Below are 16,999 nucleotides of genomic sequence, written 5' to 3' on the forward strand. Positions count from 1 at the left end.
ATGTTCTGGATCTTCTGGATCTTCTGAATGTTCTGGATCTTCTGGATCTTCTGAATGTTACGAATGTATTTTGAATGTTCTGAATGTTCTGGACGTTCCACATGTTCCGGATGTTCCGGATGTTCTGAATGTTCTGAATGTTCTGGATGTTCTGGATGTTCTGAATGTTACACATGTTCCGGATGTTCTGGATCTTCTGAATGTTCTGGATGTTCTGGATCTTCCGAATGTTCTGGATCTTCTGGATTTTCTGAATGTTCTGGATATTCTGAATGTTCCACATTTTCTGGATGTTCCGGATGTTCCAGATGTTCTGAATGTTCTGAAAGTTCTGGATGATCTGGATTTTCTGGATGTTCTGGATGTTCCACATGTTCTGAAGGTTCTGGATGTTCTGAATGTTCTGAATGTTCTGAATGTTCTGGATCTTCTGGATCTTCTGAATGTTCTGAATGTTCTGGATGTTCTGGATGTTCTGGATGTTCTGGATGTTCTGGATGTTCTGGATGTTCCGGATGTTCCGCATGTCCCGAATGTTCCGAATATTCTGAATGTTCTGGATCTTCTGGATGTTCTGAATGTTCTGGATGTTCTGAATGTTCTGAATGTTCTGGATGTTCCACATGTTCCGGATGTTCCGGATGTTCCGAATGTCCTGGATGTTCTGAATGTTCTGAATGTTCTGAATGTTCCGGATGTTCCACATGTTCTGGATCTTCTGAATGTTCTGAATGTTCTGAATGTTCTGAATGTTCTGGATGTTCTGGATCTTCTGAATGTTCTGGATCTTCTGGATGTTCTGGATCTTCTGGATGTTCCGGATGTTCTGAATGATCTGGATCTTCTGGATCTTCTGAATGTTCTGGATGTTTTGGATGTTCTGAATGTACTGGATGTTCTGGATGTTCCACATGTTCTGAATGTTCTGAATGTTCTGGATGTTCTGGATGTTCTGAATGTTCTGAATGTTCTGAATGTTCTGGATCTTCTGAATGTTCTGAATGTTCTGGATGTTCTGGATGTTCTGGATGTTCCGGATGTTCCGCATGTTCCGAATCTTCCGAATGTTCTGAATGTTCTGGATCTTCTGGATGTTCTGAATGTTCTGGATGTTTTGGATGTTCTGAATGTTCTGAATGTTCTGGATGTTCTGAATGTTCTGAATGTTCTGAATGTTCCGGATGTTCCACATGTTCCGGATGTTCTGAATGTTCTGAATGTTCCGGATGTTCCACATGTTCCGGATGTTCTGAATGTTCTGAATGTTCTGGATGTTCCACATGTTCCGGATGTTCCGGATGTTCCGAATGTTCTGAATGTCCTGGATGTTCTTAATGTTCTGAATGTTCTGAATGTTCCGGATGTTCCACATGTTCCGGATGTTCTGAATGTTCTGGATGTTCTGAATGTTCCACATTTTCTGGATGTTCCGGATTTTCCGGATGTTCCACATGTTCTGGATGTTCTGAATGTTCTGAATGTTCTGGATATTCTGGATGTCCCACATGTTCTGGATGTTCTGAATGTTATGGATCTTCTGAATGTTCTGAATGTTCTGGATGTTCTGGATGTTCCACATGTTCTGAATGTTCTGGATGTTCTGGATGTTCTGATTGTTCTGAATGTTCTGAATGTTCCGGATGTTCCACATGTTCCGGATGTTCTGGATGTTCTGAATGTTCTGAATGTTCTGAATGTTCTGAATGTTCTGGATGTTCCACATGTTCCGAATGTTCTGAATGTTCTGAATGTTCTGGATGTTCCACATGTTCTGGATGTTCTGGATGTTCTGAATGTTCTGGATGTTCCACATGTTCTGGATGTTCTGAATGTTCTGAATGTTCTGAATGTTCTGGACGTTTTGTTGGTGGAAGTCTGACCTTGGTGAGGTTCTGGATCTTCAGCACGTCCTGGTCAGCGTCTCCGCGCAGAACTCGCCTTCGCTCACACGCCACGTCCTCATCGTCGCCGTCGATGGGCTGAACGCTCACGGGAACTCGCCTGAGAAACAACACAGCAGAGCTACAGCAGAGGAGCTACAGCAGAAGAGCTACAGCAGAGGAGCTACAGTAGAGGAGCTACAGCAGAAGAGCTACAGCAGAGGAGCTACAGCAGAGGAGCTACAGCAGAGGAGCTACAGCAGAGGAGCTACAGCAGAGGAGCTACAGCAGAGGAGCTACAGCAGAGGAGCTACAGCAGAGGAGCTACAGCAGAAGAGCTACAGCAGAGGAGCTACAGCAGAGGAGCTACAGCAGAGGAGCTACAGCAGAGGAGCTACAGCAGAGGAGCTACAGCAGAGGAGCTACAGCAGAGGAGCTACAGCAGAGGAGCTACAGCAGAAGAGCTACAGTAGAGGAGCTACAGCAGAAGAGCTACAGCAGAGGAGCTACAGCAGAGGAGCTACAGCAGAGGAGCTACAGCAGAGGAGCTACAGCAGAGGAGCTACAGCAGAGGAGCTACAGCAGAGGAGCTACAGTAGAGGAGCTACAGCAGAGGAGCTACAGCAGAAGAGCTACAGCAGAAGAGCTACAGCAGAGGAGCTACAGCAGAGGAACTACAGCAGAAGAGCTACAGCAGAGGAGCTACAGCAGAAGAGCTACAGTAGAGGAGCTACAGCAGAGGAGCTACAGCAGAGGAGCTACAGCAGAGGAGCTACAGCAGAAGAGCTACAGTAGAGGAGCTACAGCAGAGGAGCTACAGCAGAGGAGCTACAGTAGAGGAGCTACAACAGAGGAGCTACGGCAGAAGAGCTACAGCAGAAGAGCTACAGCAGAAGAGCTACAGCAGAGGAACTACAGCAGAGGAGCTACAGCAGAGGAGCTACAGCAGAGGAGCTACAGTAGAGGAGCTACATGAGGAGCTACATGAGAAGCTACATGAGGAGCTACATGAGGAGCTACATGAGGAGCTACAGTAGAGGAGCTACATGAGGAGCTACAGTAGAGGAGCTACATGAGGAGCTACATGAGGAGCTACATGAGGAGCTACAGCAGAGGAGCTACAGCAGAGGAGCTACAGCAGAGGAGCTACAGTAGAGGAGCTACATGAGGAGCTACATGAGGAGCTACATGAGGAGCTACATGAGGAGCTACATGAGGAGCTACAGTAGAGGAGCTACATGAGGAGCTACAGTAGAGGAGCTACATGAGGAGCTACATGAGGAGCTACATGAGGAGCTACAGCAGAGGAGCTACAGCAGAGGAGCTACAGCAGAGGAGCTACAGTAGAGGAGCTACATGAGGAGCTACATGAGAAGCTACATGAGGAGCTACATGAGGAGCTACATGAGGAGCTACATGAGGAGCTACAGTAGAGGAGCTACATGAGGAGCTACAGTAGAGGAGCTACATGAGGAGCTACATGAGGAGCTACATGAGGAGCTACAGCAGAGGAGCTACAGCAGAGGAGCTACAGTAGAGGAGCTACATGAGGAGCTACAGCAGAGGAGCTACAGTAGAGGAGCTACATGAGGAGCTACAGATGAGGAGCTACCGTAGAGGAGCTACAGTAGAGGAGCTACATGAGGAGCTACATGAGGAGCTACAGTAGAGGAGCTACAGTAGAGGAGCTACATGAGGAGCTACAGCAGAGGAGCTACAGTAGAGGAGCTACAGCAGAGGAGCTACATGAGGAGCTACAGCAGAGGAGCTACAGTAGAGGAGCTACATGAGGAGCTACATGAGGAGCTACATGAGGAGCTACATGAGGAGCTACAGTAGAGGAGCTACATGAGGAGCTACAGTAGAGGAGCTACATGAGGAGCTACATGATGAGCTACAGTAGAGGAGCTACATGAGGAGCTACATGAGAAGCTACATGAGGAGCTACAGTAGAGGAGCTACATGAGGAGCTACATGATGAGCTACAGTAGAGGAGCTACATGAGGAGCTACATGAGGAGCTACAGTAGAGGAGCTACATGAGGAGCTACATGATGAGCTACAGTAGAGGAGCTACATGAGGAGCTACATGAGGAGCTACAGTAGAGGAGCTACATGAGGAGCTACATGATGAGCTACAGTAGAGGAGCTACATGAGAAGCTACATGAGGAGCTACAGTAGAGTTTTTTTATACACACAGACACACACATAATTTTCCATCTTTTGAACCAGAAGAAAAGAAGGTCAGATGGAGCCAAAGTTGAAGGTCCTGGACTCACGGGGGTTTGCGGAGGAAGTTGTACTGACAGAGGAGCGTGATGAGGAACCCCACGAAGCCTTCCACTGTCATGGCAACGAGCCCCCGAGTCACGATGTCCCACTGGAACGGAGACTTGACCTTATCGAACTGACCTGAGGAACAGAGCCACCAAGTCACACGCTACGTTTGGATGGTCCAGCCCCGGTCCAGCCCCGGTCCAGCCCCGGTCCAGTCCCTGTCCAGTCCCTGTCCACCAGTCCCTGTCCAGTCCCTGTCCAGCCCCGGTCCAGTCCCGGTCCAGCCCTGGTCCAGTCCCGGTCCAGTCCCTGTCCAGTCCCTGTCCAGCCTCGGTCCAGCCCCGGTCCAGTCCCTGTCCAGTCCCTGTCCAGCCTCGGTCCAGCCCTGGTCCAGTCCCTGTCCAGTCCCTGTCCAGCCTCGGTCCAGTCCCGGTCCAGCCCTGGTCCAGTCCCTGTCCAGTCCCTGTCCAGCCCCGGTCCAGTCCCTGTCCAGTCCCTGTCCACCAGTCCCTGTCCAGTCCCTGTCCAGCCCCGGTCCAGTCCCGGTCCAGCCCTGGTCCAGTCCCGGTCCAGTCCCTGTCCAGTCCCTGTCCAGCCTCGGTCCAGCCCCGGTCCAGTCCCTGTCCAGTCCCTGTCCAGCCTCGGTCCAGCCCTGGTCCAGCCCCGGTCCAGTCCCGGTCCAGCCCTGGTCCAGTCCCTGTCCAGTCCCTGTCCAGCCCCGGTCCAGCCCCGGTCCAGCCCCGGTCCAGCCCCGGTCCAGCTCTGGTCCTCGTACCTATCTTGGCGTAGTACTCGTTGAGGTACTCGTTGTAGGCCATCTCCATCAGGCCGTGGCCCAGGTTGTAGTTGGGGAAGATCAGGAAGCAGGACTTGAGGTACGAGTTGACCCGCTTCAGGTCCTGGACAGAGACGTTTCACCGCGTGGTTTTTACACAAACATGAGAAGGTCCTAATATTTGATGTCTTCATTGTTATTAAAACATACATTTTCATTTCAAAGTTAACATTTTAAAGAAATTACAAAAAAAAGTCAAATGAACTGACAAATTAATTAAAGAATTTCATGTTTGTGTGTGTGAGGGGCGTGGCTAAAGCTAGTGTGTGTGAGGGGCGTGGCTAAAGCTAGCGTGTGTGAGGGGCGTGGCTAAAGCTAGTGTGTGTGAGGGGCGTGGCCAAAGTTAGTGTGTGTGAGGGGCGTGGCTAAAGCTAGCGTGTGTGAGGGGCGTGGCTAAAGCTAGTGTGTGTGAGGGGCGTGGCCAAAGTTAGTGTGTGTGAGGGGCGTGGCTAAAGCTAGCGTGTGTGAGGGGCGTGGCTAAAGCTAGTGTATGTGAGGGGCGTGGCTAAAGCTGGTGTGTGTGAGGGGCGTGGCTAAAGTTAGTGTGTGTGAGGGGCGTGGCCTTTGAACCTCTCTTTATGTCATGCTAATGCTAATGCTAATGTCAGACGCTTTATGACCTGGAAATATCAGATTGTGGCTCTTGACAAAGCGAGTGCCATAAACAGGAAACGGCTGTTGCTAACGTGCTTTGCTAGCTTTGTGTTGCTAACGTGCTTTGCTAGCTTTGTGTTGCTAACATGCTTTGCTAGCTTTGTGTTGCTAACGTGCTTCGCTAACTTTGTGTTGCTAACGTGCTTTGCTAGCTTTGTGTTGCTAATGCGCTTTGCTAGCTTTGTGTTGCTAACGCGCGTTGCTAGCTTTGTGTTGCTAACGTGCTTTGCTAGCTTTGTGTTGCTAACGTGCTTTGCTAGCTTTGTGTTGCTAACGTGCTTTGCTAGCTTTGTGTTGCTAACGTGCTTTCCTAGCTTTGTGTTGCTAATGTGCTTTGCTAGCTTTGTGTTGCTAATGCGCTTTGCTAGCTTTGTGTTGCTAACGTGCTTTGCTAGCTTTGTGTTGCTAACGTGCTTCGCTAGCTTTGTGTTGCTAACGTGCTTTCCTAGCTTTGTGTTGCTAATGTGCTTTGCTAGCTTTGTGTTGCTAATGCGCTTTGCTAGCTTTGTGTTGCTAACGTGCTTTGCTAGCTTTGTGTTGCTAACGTGCTTTGCTAGCTTTGTGTTGCTAACGTGCTTTGCTAGCTCTGTGTTGCTAACGTGCTTTGCTAGCTCTGTGTTGCTAAGGCTCCACACAGTCGTTAGCATCAGTGGAAACACGGCGCTCTAGCACGAGATCAAGTCAGTTTGAGACAAATGATTCTTTAGTGTTTCTGTGTTCTCTCTGGTCCAATCATCTGGCTGTGCTGTGGAGGCTCCTCCCCCTGAGCTAAAGTCCACCTGGAGCTCAAGAGCCAGAACCTCTCAGGACCAGAGACTAAAGACTGAGACACACTTTATGTACTCCCTGAGGTTCTCCCTGAGGTTCTCCCTGAGGTTCTCCCTGAGGCACTCGCCTTGTCATGTTCGAACAGCTGCAGGAGGAAGGTGGCGACGGTGGCTGTGATGCCGATGAACAGGTTGATGACGATGAGGAAGACGTAGGCCGTGCTCGGGACCTCGAACCAGAAGGAGGCGGGATACATGATGGGAGTGATGGACCATCTGGAGACACAAGACAACGTCTGTCACAGAGCCCGTGGACAAGGACATAAAGAGTCTGACCCGTGGACAAGGACATAAAGAGTCTGACCCGGAGACAAGGACATAAAGAGTCTGACCCTTGGACGTGGACATAGAGATTCTGACCCTTGGACGTGGACATAGAGATTCTGACCCCTGGACGTGGACATAAAGAGTCTGGACTGACCCGTAGAGCAGGAACAAGGCGAGGACGGCCGGGAAGTTGGTGGGGGACGTGTAGGCCGGCAGGTCGAAGACGAACAGGATGAAGACGCAGCAGGTGGCGGGGACCAGGTAGTTCAGCTGCGACAGAGACGAAACCATGGCAACGTCATGTCCATGTCCCACACGTAACACAGAGTGAGTCATGTCCCACACGTAACGCAGAGTGAGTCATGTCCCACACGTAACACAGAGTGAGTCATGTCCCACACGTAACACAGAGTGAGTCATGTCCCACACGTAACGCAGAGTGAGTCATGTCCCACACGTAACACAGAGTGAGTCATGTCCCACACGTAACGCAGAGTGAGCCAAGTCCATGTCCCACACGTAACACAGAGTGAGTCATGTCCATGTCCCACACGTAACACAGAGTGAGTCATGTCCATGTCCCACACGTAACGCAGAGTGGGTCATGTCCCACACGTAACACAGAGTGAGTCATGTCCCACACGTAACACAGAGTGAGTCATGTCCATGTCCCACACGTAACGCAGAGTGAGTCATGTCCCACACGTAACACAGAGTGAGTCATGTCCATGTCCCACACGTAACACAGAGTGAGTCATGTCCCACATGTAACACAGAGTGAGTCATGTCCATGTCCCACACGTAACACAGAGTGAGTCATGTCCATGTCCCACACGTAACACAGAGTGAGTCATGTCCATGTCCCACACGTAACACAGAGTGAGTCGTGTCCATGTCCCACACGTAACACAGAGTGAGTCATGTCCCACACGTAACACAGAGTGAGTCATCACCATGTCCCACACGTAACACAGAGTGAGTCATCACCATGTCCCACACGTAACACAGAGTGAGTCATGTCCCACACGTAACACAGAGTGAGTCATCACCATGTCCCACACGTAACACAGAGTGAGTCATCACCATGTCCCACACGTAACACAGAGTGAGTCATGTCCCACACGTAACACAGAGTGAGTCATCACCATGTCCCACACGTAACACAGAGTGAGTCATGTCCCACACGTAACACAGAGTGAGTCATCACCATGTCCCACACGTAGTTGGAGAGCCAGTAGATGACCGGGTCACAGCCGCTGACGAACTGCAGGTGTTTGGCTTTGGATGACTTCTCCGAGACGAGGAAGACCACGAAGGAGGCGGGGACGAAGGACATGGCCACGATGATGAAGATGGCGATGACCACGTCTGTGCCCTGCAGCCTGGCAACAGAGAAACACCCGTTTATTGTGAGTGGAAGGCGGCGGTTCTTGGAGTAACTCTGTCAGTAAAGTGGACGTACAGATAGTCCAGGGACAGGCTGGCGCTGGTGCGGTTCATGGGGTGGTTGGTCAGCGTGATGCCTGTGGGACACAACAGAGTCCTTCAAACCAGACCAGAACTGGGCAAAATGAAGATCCTGTGATATCGGCTGTTTTGTAAAAATGGACACGATTCACGTTGGTGTTAGGGGTAGGGTTATGTAGTTGTGATTATAGTTGCGGTTGTGGTTGTGATTGCGGTTGTGGTTGTGATTGTGGTTGTGATTGCGGTTGTGGTTGTGATTGTGGTTGTGATTGTGGTTGTGATTGCGGTTGTGATTGCGGTTGTGATTGCGGTTGTGGTTGTGATTGTGGTTGTGATTGTGGTTGTGATTGCGGTTGTGATTGCGGTTGTGGTTGTGATTGCGGTTGTGATTGCGGTTGTGGTTGTGATTGCGGGTGTGCTCAGGACTTACCGTAGGCGGCCGGGTTTCCTTTGGACGGTGGCAGATTTGCCCTGAGGATGGCGTTGTTGAGCACGTTCAGATACGTGGGCATGCTGTGGTAGCCTTTGTTATTGTACAGCACCTGAGCCGATCGTCGCACCGCGATCTTTCTCACCATGGGAGGAACCTCGGTCCCAAATGAGGCCGGCACTGACTTTTGGATGTTTCCCACTGTCAGACCGCCGTATCTGAGACACAAAGCGGTTTAAGATCAGGTAGTTTCATATTAAAGTAAAAATACACCTGATCTTTTACATCTGGTGAAAAACCTTTAGACCTTCTGTCCTCCAGACCTTGAGTCTCAGCTCAGTTCTTTTTGGTACAAAACCTTTGGTCATAAAACTTTGATTGTAACATCTGTGTTTAGTTTGTTTGTAGTCTGTCATCTGCAGTAAGACCTGTACAGGAACCTCAGGCACAACATGACTCTCAGTATAAGACCTGTACAGGAACCTCAGGCACCACATGACTCTCAGTATAAGACCTGTACAGGAACCTCAGGCACCACATTACTCTCAGTATAAGACCTGTACAGGAACCTCAGGCACAACATGACTCTCAGTATAAGACCTGTACAGGAACCTCAGGCACCACATGACTCTCAGTATAAGACCTGTACAGGAACCTCAGGCACCACATTACTCTCAGTATAAGACCTGTACAGGAACCTCAGGCACAACATGACTCTCAGTATAAGACCTGTACAGGAACCTCAGGCACCACATGACTCTCAGTATAAGACCTGTACAGGAACCTCAGGCACCACATTACTCTCAGTATAAGACCTGTACAGGAACCTCAGGCACAACATGACTCTCAGTATAAGACCTGTACAGGAACCTCAGGCACCACATGACTCTCAGTATAAGACCTGTACAGGAACCTCAGGCACCACATTACTCTCAGTATAAGACCTGTACAGGAACCTCAGGCACCACATGACTCTCAGTATAAGGCCTGTACAGGAACCTCAGGCACCACATGACTCTCAGTATAAGACCTGTACAGGAACCTCAGGCACCACATTACTCTCAGTATAAGACCTGTACAGGAACCCCCAGCACCACATTAGTCTCAGTATAAGACCTGTACTTTACATTTAGTTGTAAAGAGCCCCAATATTTTTTATAATTAAGTTGTCTATTTGAAATCCAGCTACAGAATCAAACCCTTCTCCTCGTCCAGACTTATTCTTCCATCTAAAGATGGTCTTATGTCGTCTTGTGTTTGTTGACACCTTCTCTCACCTGTGACCCGCCTTCTCTCACCTGTGACCCGCCTTCTTTTACCTGTGACCCTCCTTCTCTCACCTGTGACCCGCCTTCTCTCACCTGTGACCCGCCTTCTCTCACCTGTGACCCGCCTTCTTTCACCTGTGACCCGACTTCTCTCACCTGTGACCCGCCTTCTCTCACCTGTGACCCGCCTTCTCTCACCTGTGACCCGACTTCTCTCACCTGTGACCCGCCTTCTTTTACCTGTGACCCTCCTTCTCTCACCAGTGACCCGCCTTCTTTCACCTGTGACCCGACTTCTTTCACCTGTGACCCGCCTTCTCTCACCTGTGACCCGCCTTCATTCACCTGTGACCCGCCTTCTTTCACCTGTGACCCGCCTTCTCTCACCTGTGACCCGCCTTCTCTCACCTGTGACCCGCCTTCTTTCACCTGTGACCCGCCTTCTTTCACCTGTGACCTGCCTTCTCTCACCTGTGACCTGCCTACTTTCACCTGTGACCCGCCTTCTCTCACCTGTGACCTGCCTACTTTCACCTGTGACCCGCCTTCTCTCACCTGTGACCCGCCTTCTCTCACCTGTGACCCGCCTTCTTTCACCTGTGACCCGCCTTCTTTCACCTGTGACCTGCCTTCTCTCACCTGTGACCTGCCTACTTTCACCTGTGACCCGCCTTCTCTCACCTGTGACCTGCCTACTTTCACCTGTGACCCGCCTTCTCTCACCTGTGACCAGCCTTATCTCACCTGTGACCCGCCTTCTCTCACCTGTGACCCGCCTTCTCTCACCTGTGACCCGCCTTCTCTCACCTGTGCAGCCGCAGCCGGTCAGACGTGTACAGCAGATACTCGGACACGTTTCTCCCGGTGATGTCGACCAGGATGTCGCCGGTCACCACTTTGGCCAGCGGGGGGCGCCCTCCCACGCCGCTGGGGCAGGAGAAGCCTGTGCCCGTCATAGAGCAAACGCAGCGCACCGGCTCACGCACCCAGAGGGGCAGCGCCGGGCGAGAGGTCGCTGAGGGTCAGAGAGACAGGTCGGAGAGACGGGTCAGAGAGGAGGGTCAGAGAGACGAGTCAGAACCAGGACTAAACCAGGACAGAACCAGGACTGACCGTGCACGGTGGTGGGTGGGGGCACAGTGAAGTTCCAGAGGGCGTCGTCGAAGCGTGGGTCGGGGTCGTCGGAGGGCGCGGGCGACGGTGGCGGTGGGACAAAGTTGGAGAGTGGAGCTCCTTGAGTGAGCGAGTCCAGACACATGCGGTCGAAACACTGAGCGGCCGCCGCCTTAAAGCCGGGAAGTGCCGGGTCCAGCGCCAGCGCCAGAGCGTCCAAGCTGCTGTTGTGAGGCGCCCGCAGCACACACGACGCCCCCACGCCCGACGCCAGGCGCAGAGTGTGAACCATCTGCTGAGGACCCGCGTCAGGCGACTGCCAACTCCTGCTGCAGACAGGACCAAATATATATATATATATATATATATATATATATATATATATATATATATATATACATAGACAGGACCAAATATATATATATATATATATATATACCGGGATATATATATATATATATATATATATATATACCGGGATATATATATATATATATATATATATATATATATATATATATATATATATATACTCTTGTCACTTTGGTATCTCATGATTTACAACTAAAGTTTTTGAACTAAAATAAAACATTGATAATTTTGATAATTCAGGCATTCCCACGGTTTGTGTTTGCGCGCCATCTACTGTCAGCAGAGGGAATTACCATAGGAAAAAACAAAAGCAAACCCCGACATGCTTCTGTAAGCACAGTTGTAGTCTCAGTAGTACTTGGAGTACTTGTACCTGTAATAGTCTCAGTAGTACTTGCAGTACTTGTACCTGTAGTAGTCTCAGTAGTACTTGCAGTACTTGTACCTGTAATAGTCTCAGTAGTACTTGCAGTACTTGTACCTGTAATAGTCTCAGTAGTACTTGCAGTACTTGTACCTGTACTGCGGTCGGTCCTCGTTGGCGAAGGGGATGAAGTTTCCTCGAGGCTGAGTGTAGTTGTGATACTGCGATGGAGAAAGCACCAGCGGCGGCAGGTCTCCTACAACACAGCACGAGGAGTAGTACACGAAGTACTGCGGTATTATAAAGTACACGCAGTACTCGTACCGATCCGCGGCACGGACAGAGCGACTGTCATGGCAACGCAGACGAAACACGCCGGCAGCAGGATCTGAGAGAACAGCAGTTTGGTGTTTCGTTTGGCGCAGTGGAAACGTTTCACCATCAGACCGTGAAACTGCGCCACCTTCAGGCTCCACCCCTCCAGCCTGTACGGGCCCCGCCCCTCCGGCAGGCCGAGCCCCTCCTGCTGCTCCGCGGGCTCGTCGGCGTCCCCTGCAGGCCACACAGGAGAACACAGCAGAGGTTAAAACATGACCTCATGACATTATATCACGTTATACTCTCGTTTGAAAGAGTTGGCCTTATTCTTTTGATCAAAGTCTCTGACCCCTGGACTGGACGCCACCTTTACCTCTGAGGCTGGTGGTGTCCGACTCGTTCCCAGTGTCGAACAGCGGCGAATATTCTCCGTAAAACTCAGAGTACAGTCCGCCCTCGTCGCCGCGCACGGAACCCACGGAGCCCGCCGACCTCACGGAGCCCGCCGACCTCACGGAGCCCGCCGACCTCACGGAGCCCGCCGACCTCACGGAGCCCGCCGACCTCACGGAGCCCGCCGACCTCATGGAGCCCGCCGACCCGGCCGAGCCCAGAGACGCCCGGCTGTGGCTGAGTCCAGAGCTCTCCAGCAGCTCGCTCTGCTCCTCCACCGGGGGGCGCTGCTCTGTGGGGGCGGCTGCTGCAGAGCTCACAGACGACCTGCAGGGGGAGCACTTCACATCTGCAGAGACAAAGCACGCGTATAAACAGTGTGATAATGACAATTAGTCTCTCAATAACAATCTTAAAGTACATATAGTACATATAATACATATATTACATATAGTACATATATTACATATATTACATATAGTACATATGTATATATGTTTTGAGCTAAATGTGAATAAATCTGTGTTTAGTTTGTTCTGATCAGCTCCTTCCATGTTGTAAGAACAGATTTGAGCCAGGGATTCTTCACTTCCTCCTCATGACTCAAGCGTCTGTCATCTGCAGTAAGAACTGTACAGGAACCTCAGGCACCACATGACTCTCAGTATAAGACCTGTACAGGAACCTCAGGCACCACATGACTCTCAGTATAAGAACTGTACAGGAACCTCAGGCACCACATGACTCTCAGTATAAGACCTGTACAGGAACCTCAGGCACCACATGACTCTCAGTATAAGACCTGTACAGGAACCTCAGGCACCACATGACTCTCAGTATAAGACCTGTACAGGAACCCCCGGCACCACATGACTCTCAGTATAAGAACTGTACAGGAACCTCAGGCACCACATGACTCTCAGTATAAGGCCTGTACAGGAACCTCAGGCACCACATGACTCTCAGTATAAGAACTGTACAGGAACCCCCGGCACCACATGACTCTCAGTATAAGACCTGTACAGGAACCTCAGGCACCACATGACTCTCAGTATAAGGCCTGTACAGGAACCTCAGGCACCACATGACTCTCAGTATAAGGCCTGTACAGGAACCTCAGGCACCACATGACTCTCAGTATAAGGCCTGTACAGGAACCTCAGGCACCACATGACTCTCAGTATAAGACCTGTACAGGAACCTCAGGCACCACATGACTCTCAGTATAAGGCCTGTACAGGAACCTCAGGCACCACATGACTCTCAGTATAAGAACTGTACAGGAACCTCAGGCACCACATGACTCTCAGTATAAGAACTGTACAGGAACCTCAGGCACCACATGACTCTCAGTATAAGACCTGTACAGGAACCTCAGGCACCACATGACTCTCAGTATGAGACCTGTACAGGAACCTCAGGCACCACATGACTCTCAGTATAAGAACTGTACAGGAACCTCAGGCACCACATGACTCTCAGTATAAGACCTGTACAGGAACCTCAGGCACCACATGACTCTCAGTATAAGGCCTGTACTGGAACCTCAGGCACCACATGACTCTCAGTATAAGACCTGTACAGGAACCTCAGGCACCACATGACTCTCAGTATAAGACCTGTACAGGAACCTCAGGCACCACATGACTCTCAGTATAAGACCTGTACAGGAACCTCAGGCACCACATGACTCTCAGTATAAGAACTGTACAGGAACCTCAGGCACCACATGACTCTCAGTATAAGACCTGTACAGGAACCTCAGGCACCACATGACTCTCAGTATAAGACCTGTACAGGAACCCCCGGCACCACATGACTCTCAGTATAAGACCTGTACAGGAACCTCAGGCACCACATGCCTCTCAGTATAAGACCTGTACAGGAACCTCAGGCACCACATGACTCTCAGTATAAGACCTGTACAGGAACCTCAGGCACCACATGACTCTCAGTATAAGACCTGTACAGGAACCTCAGGCACCACATGACTCTCAGTATAAGAACTGTACAGGAACCTCAGGCACCACATGACTCTCAGTATAAGACCATTGAGCACAACACTCTGGATCACACCAGCAACGCTCTCATTTCACATGAAATAAAGTCCTTTTCACACAAGATAAACCCCGCCTCCTTTTTATATTTAGTTTTAAATCAGATTCAAAGTTTCTTTCCACATAAATCTAGAGATAGTTTTATTCATCATCAGAGTCTGGAACAGAGAGAGAAATCTGGACAAAACATAATTTTATTTTTTTTATTTATTTATTGTGGTTTGGTGAAAAACAAAACAAAAGGTGCTCAACATCAAGCACAAAACTAAATTCGAGAAACATTCATGTTTTTTGAGCAGGTGAAACAGAAGCCAAGGGTCATTGTGCCGACCTGTCACTCAAACGCTCAACATTGGTGGACATTTTATAGTTCATAAGCCACAGTTCATCAACATAAAACAACACTACATAACACTGGACACTACATAACACTGGACACTACATAATACTGGACACTACATAACACTGGACACTACATAACACTGGACACTACATAATACTGGACACTACATAACACTGGACACTACATAACACTGGACACTACATAATACTGGACACTACATAATACTGGACACTACATAACACTGGACACTACATAACACTGGACACTACATAATACTGGACACTACATCACACTGGACACTACATAATACTGGACACTACATAATACTGGACATTATATAATACTGGACACTACATAATACTGGACACTACATAATACTGGACACTACATAACACTGGACACTACATCATACTGGACACTACATAATACTGGACCCTCGGCGTTGTTCTCACATAAACTCTGTCAAAGTAAACTGTGGTATCGTCTGTAGTAAACTGTGGTATCGTCTGTAGTAAACTGTGGTATCGTCTGTAGTAAACTGTGGTATCGTCTGTAGTAAACTGTGGTATCGTCTGTAGTAAACTGTGGTGTCGTCTGTAGTAAACTGTGGTATCGTCTGTAGTAAACTGTGGTATCGTCTGTAGTAAACTGTGGTATCGTCTGTAGTAAACTGTGGTATCGTCTGTAGTAAACTGTGGTATCGTCTGTAGTAAACTGTGGTGTCGTCCGTAGTAAACTGTGGTATCGTCTGTAGTAAACTGTGGTATCGTCTGTAGTAAACTGTGGTGTCGTCTGTAGTAAACTGTGGTATCGTCTGTAGTAAACTCTGGTATCGTCTGTAGTAAACAGTGGTATAGTCTGTAGTAAACTGTGGTATCGTCTGTAGTAAACTGTGGTATCGTCTGCAGTAAACTGTGGTATCGTCTGTAGTAAACTCTGGTATCGTCTGTAGTAAACTGTGGTATCGTCTGTAGTAAACTCTGGTATCGTCTGTAGTAAACTGTGGTATCGTCTGCAGTAAACTGTGGTATCGTCTGTAGTAAACTCTGGTATCGTCTGTAGTAAACTGTGGTATCGTCTGCAGTAAACTGTGGTATCGTCTGTAGTAAACTCTGGTATCGTCTGTAGTAAACTGTGGTATCGTCTGCAGTAAACTGTGGTATCGTCTGTAGTAAACTGTGGTATCGTCTGTAGTAAACTGTGGTATCGTCTGTAGTAAACAGTGGTATAGTCCGTAGTAAACTGTGGTATCGTCTGTAGTAAACTCTGGTATCGTCTGTAGTAAACTGTGGTATCGTCTGTAGTAAACTCTGGTATCGTCTGTAGTAAACTGTGGTATCGTCTGCAGTAAACTGTGGTATCGTCTGTAGTAAACTGTGATATCGTCTGTAGTAAACTGCTTCATTAGGATTTTATTATCTATAAATTTCATCCTAATTTTGTTTAATTCCATTTTCAAAGTCTCAATTGCTTCAGGTGTTTATGTCTCACTGTCCTTATGTCTCACTGTCCTTACGTCTCACTGTCCTTACGTCTCACTGTCCTTATGTCTCACTGTCCTTACGTCTCACTGTCCTTATGTCTCACTGTCCTTATGTCTCACTGTCCTTATGTCTCACTGTCCTTATGTGTCACTGTCCTTATGTGTCACTTTTCATATGTCTCACTGTCCTTATGTCTCACTGTTCTTATGTCTCACTGTTCTTATGTCTCACTGTCCTTATGTCTCACTGTCCTTATGTCTCACTGTCCTTATGTTTCACTGTCCTTATGTGTCACTGTCCTTATGTCTCACTGTCCTTATGTCTCACTGTCCTTATGTCTCACTGTCCTTATTTCTCACTGTTCTTATGTCTCACTGTCCTTATGTCTCACTGTCCTTATGTCTCACTGTCCTTATGTCTCACTGTTCTTATGTCTCACTGTTCTTATGTCTCACTGTCCTTATGTCTCACTGTCCTTATGTCTCACTGTTCTTATGTCTCACTGTCCTTATGTCTCACTGTCCTTATGTCTCACTGTCCTTGTGTCTCACTGTCCTTATGTCTCACTGTCCTTATGTCTCACTGTTCTTATGTCTCACTGTCCTTATGTCTCACTGTCCTTATGTCTCACTGTCCTTATGTCTCACTGT

The 16,999-nt window shown here is 48.9% G+C and overlaps 1 protein-coding gene across 4 annotated transcripts in view; it reads right to left on the reverse strand.

Annotated features, from left to right (window-relative positions):
* The window catches only part of abca2 (ATP-binding cassette, sub-family A (ABC1), member 2), a 118,315-nt gene that overhangs the window by 29,549 nt on the left and 71,767 nt on the right, over positions 1 to 16,999 (reverse strand). For 2 of the 4 annotated variants that reach the window (XM_072432373.1, XM_072432372.1), the window contains exons 28-40: positions 12,446 to 12,814; positions 12,079 to 12,306; positions 11,908 to 12,010; positions 11,019 to 11,347; positions 10,713 to 10,920; positions 8,638 to 8,855; positions 8,203 to 8,263; positions 7,948 to 8,122; positions 6,895 to 7,010; positions 6,542 to 6,689; positions 4,933 to 5,056; positions 4,160 to 4,292; positions 1,881 to 2,001 (exon numbers count right to left, since the gene is read on the reverse strand). In XM_072432373.1, the coding sequence (XP_072288474.1) occupies positions 1,881 to 2,001; positions 4,160 to 4,292; positions 4,933 to 5,056; positions 6,542 to 6,689; positions 6,895 to 7,010; positions 7,948 to 8,122; positions 8,203 to 8,263; positions 8,638 to 8,855; positions 10,713 to 10,920; positions 11,019 to 11,347; positions 11,908 to 12,010; positions 12,079 to 12,306; positions 12,446 to 12,814 (2,333 nt within the window). The remainder of the gene's footprint in view (positions 1 to 1,880; positions 2,002 to 4,159; positions 4,293 to 4,932; positions 5,057 to 6,541; positions 6,690 to 6,894; positions 7,011 to 7,947; positions 8,123 to 8,202; positions 8,264 to 8,637; positions 8,856 to 10,712; positions 10,921 to 11,018; positions 11,348 to 11,907; positions 12,011 to 12,078; positions 12,307 to 12,445; positions 12,815 to 16,999) is intronic. The other 2 variants (XM_072432374.1, XM_072432370.1) reach the window with 1 other exon arrangement.

The sequence above is a fragment of the Eucyclogobius newberryi genome, unplaced genomic scaffold, assembly GCF_026437365.1.
Source record: "Eucyclogobius newberryi isolate DKJ021-1_F unplaced genomic scaffold, fEucNew1.0.hap1 SCAF_6, whole genome shotgun sequence".
In the NCBI taxonomy this organism is placed as follows: Eukaryota; Metazoa; Chordata; class Actinopteri; order Gobiiformes; family Gobiidae; genus Eucyclogobius; species Eucyclogobius newberryi.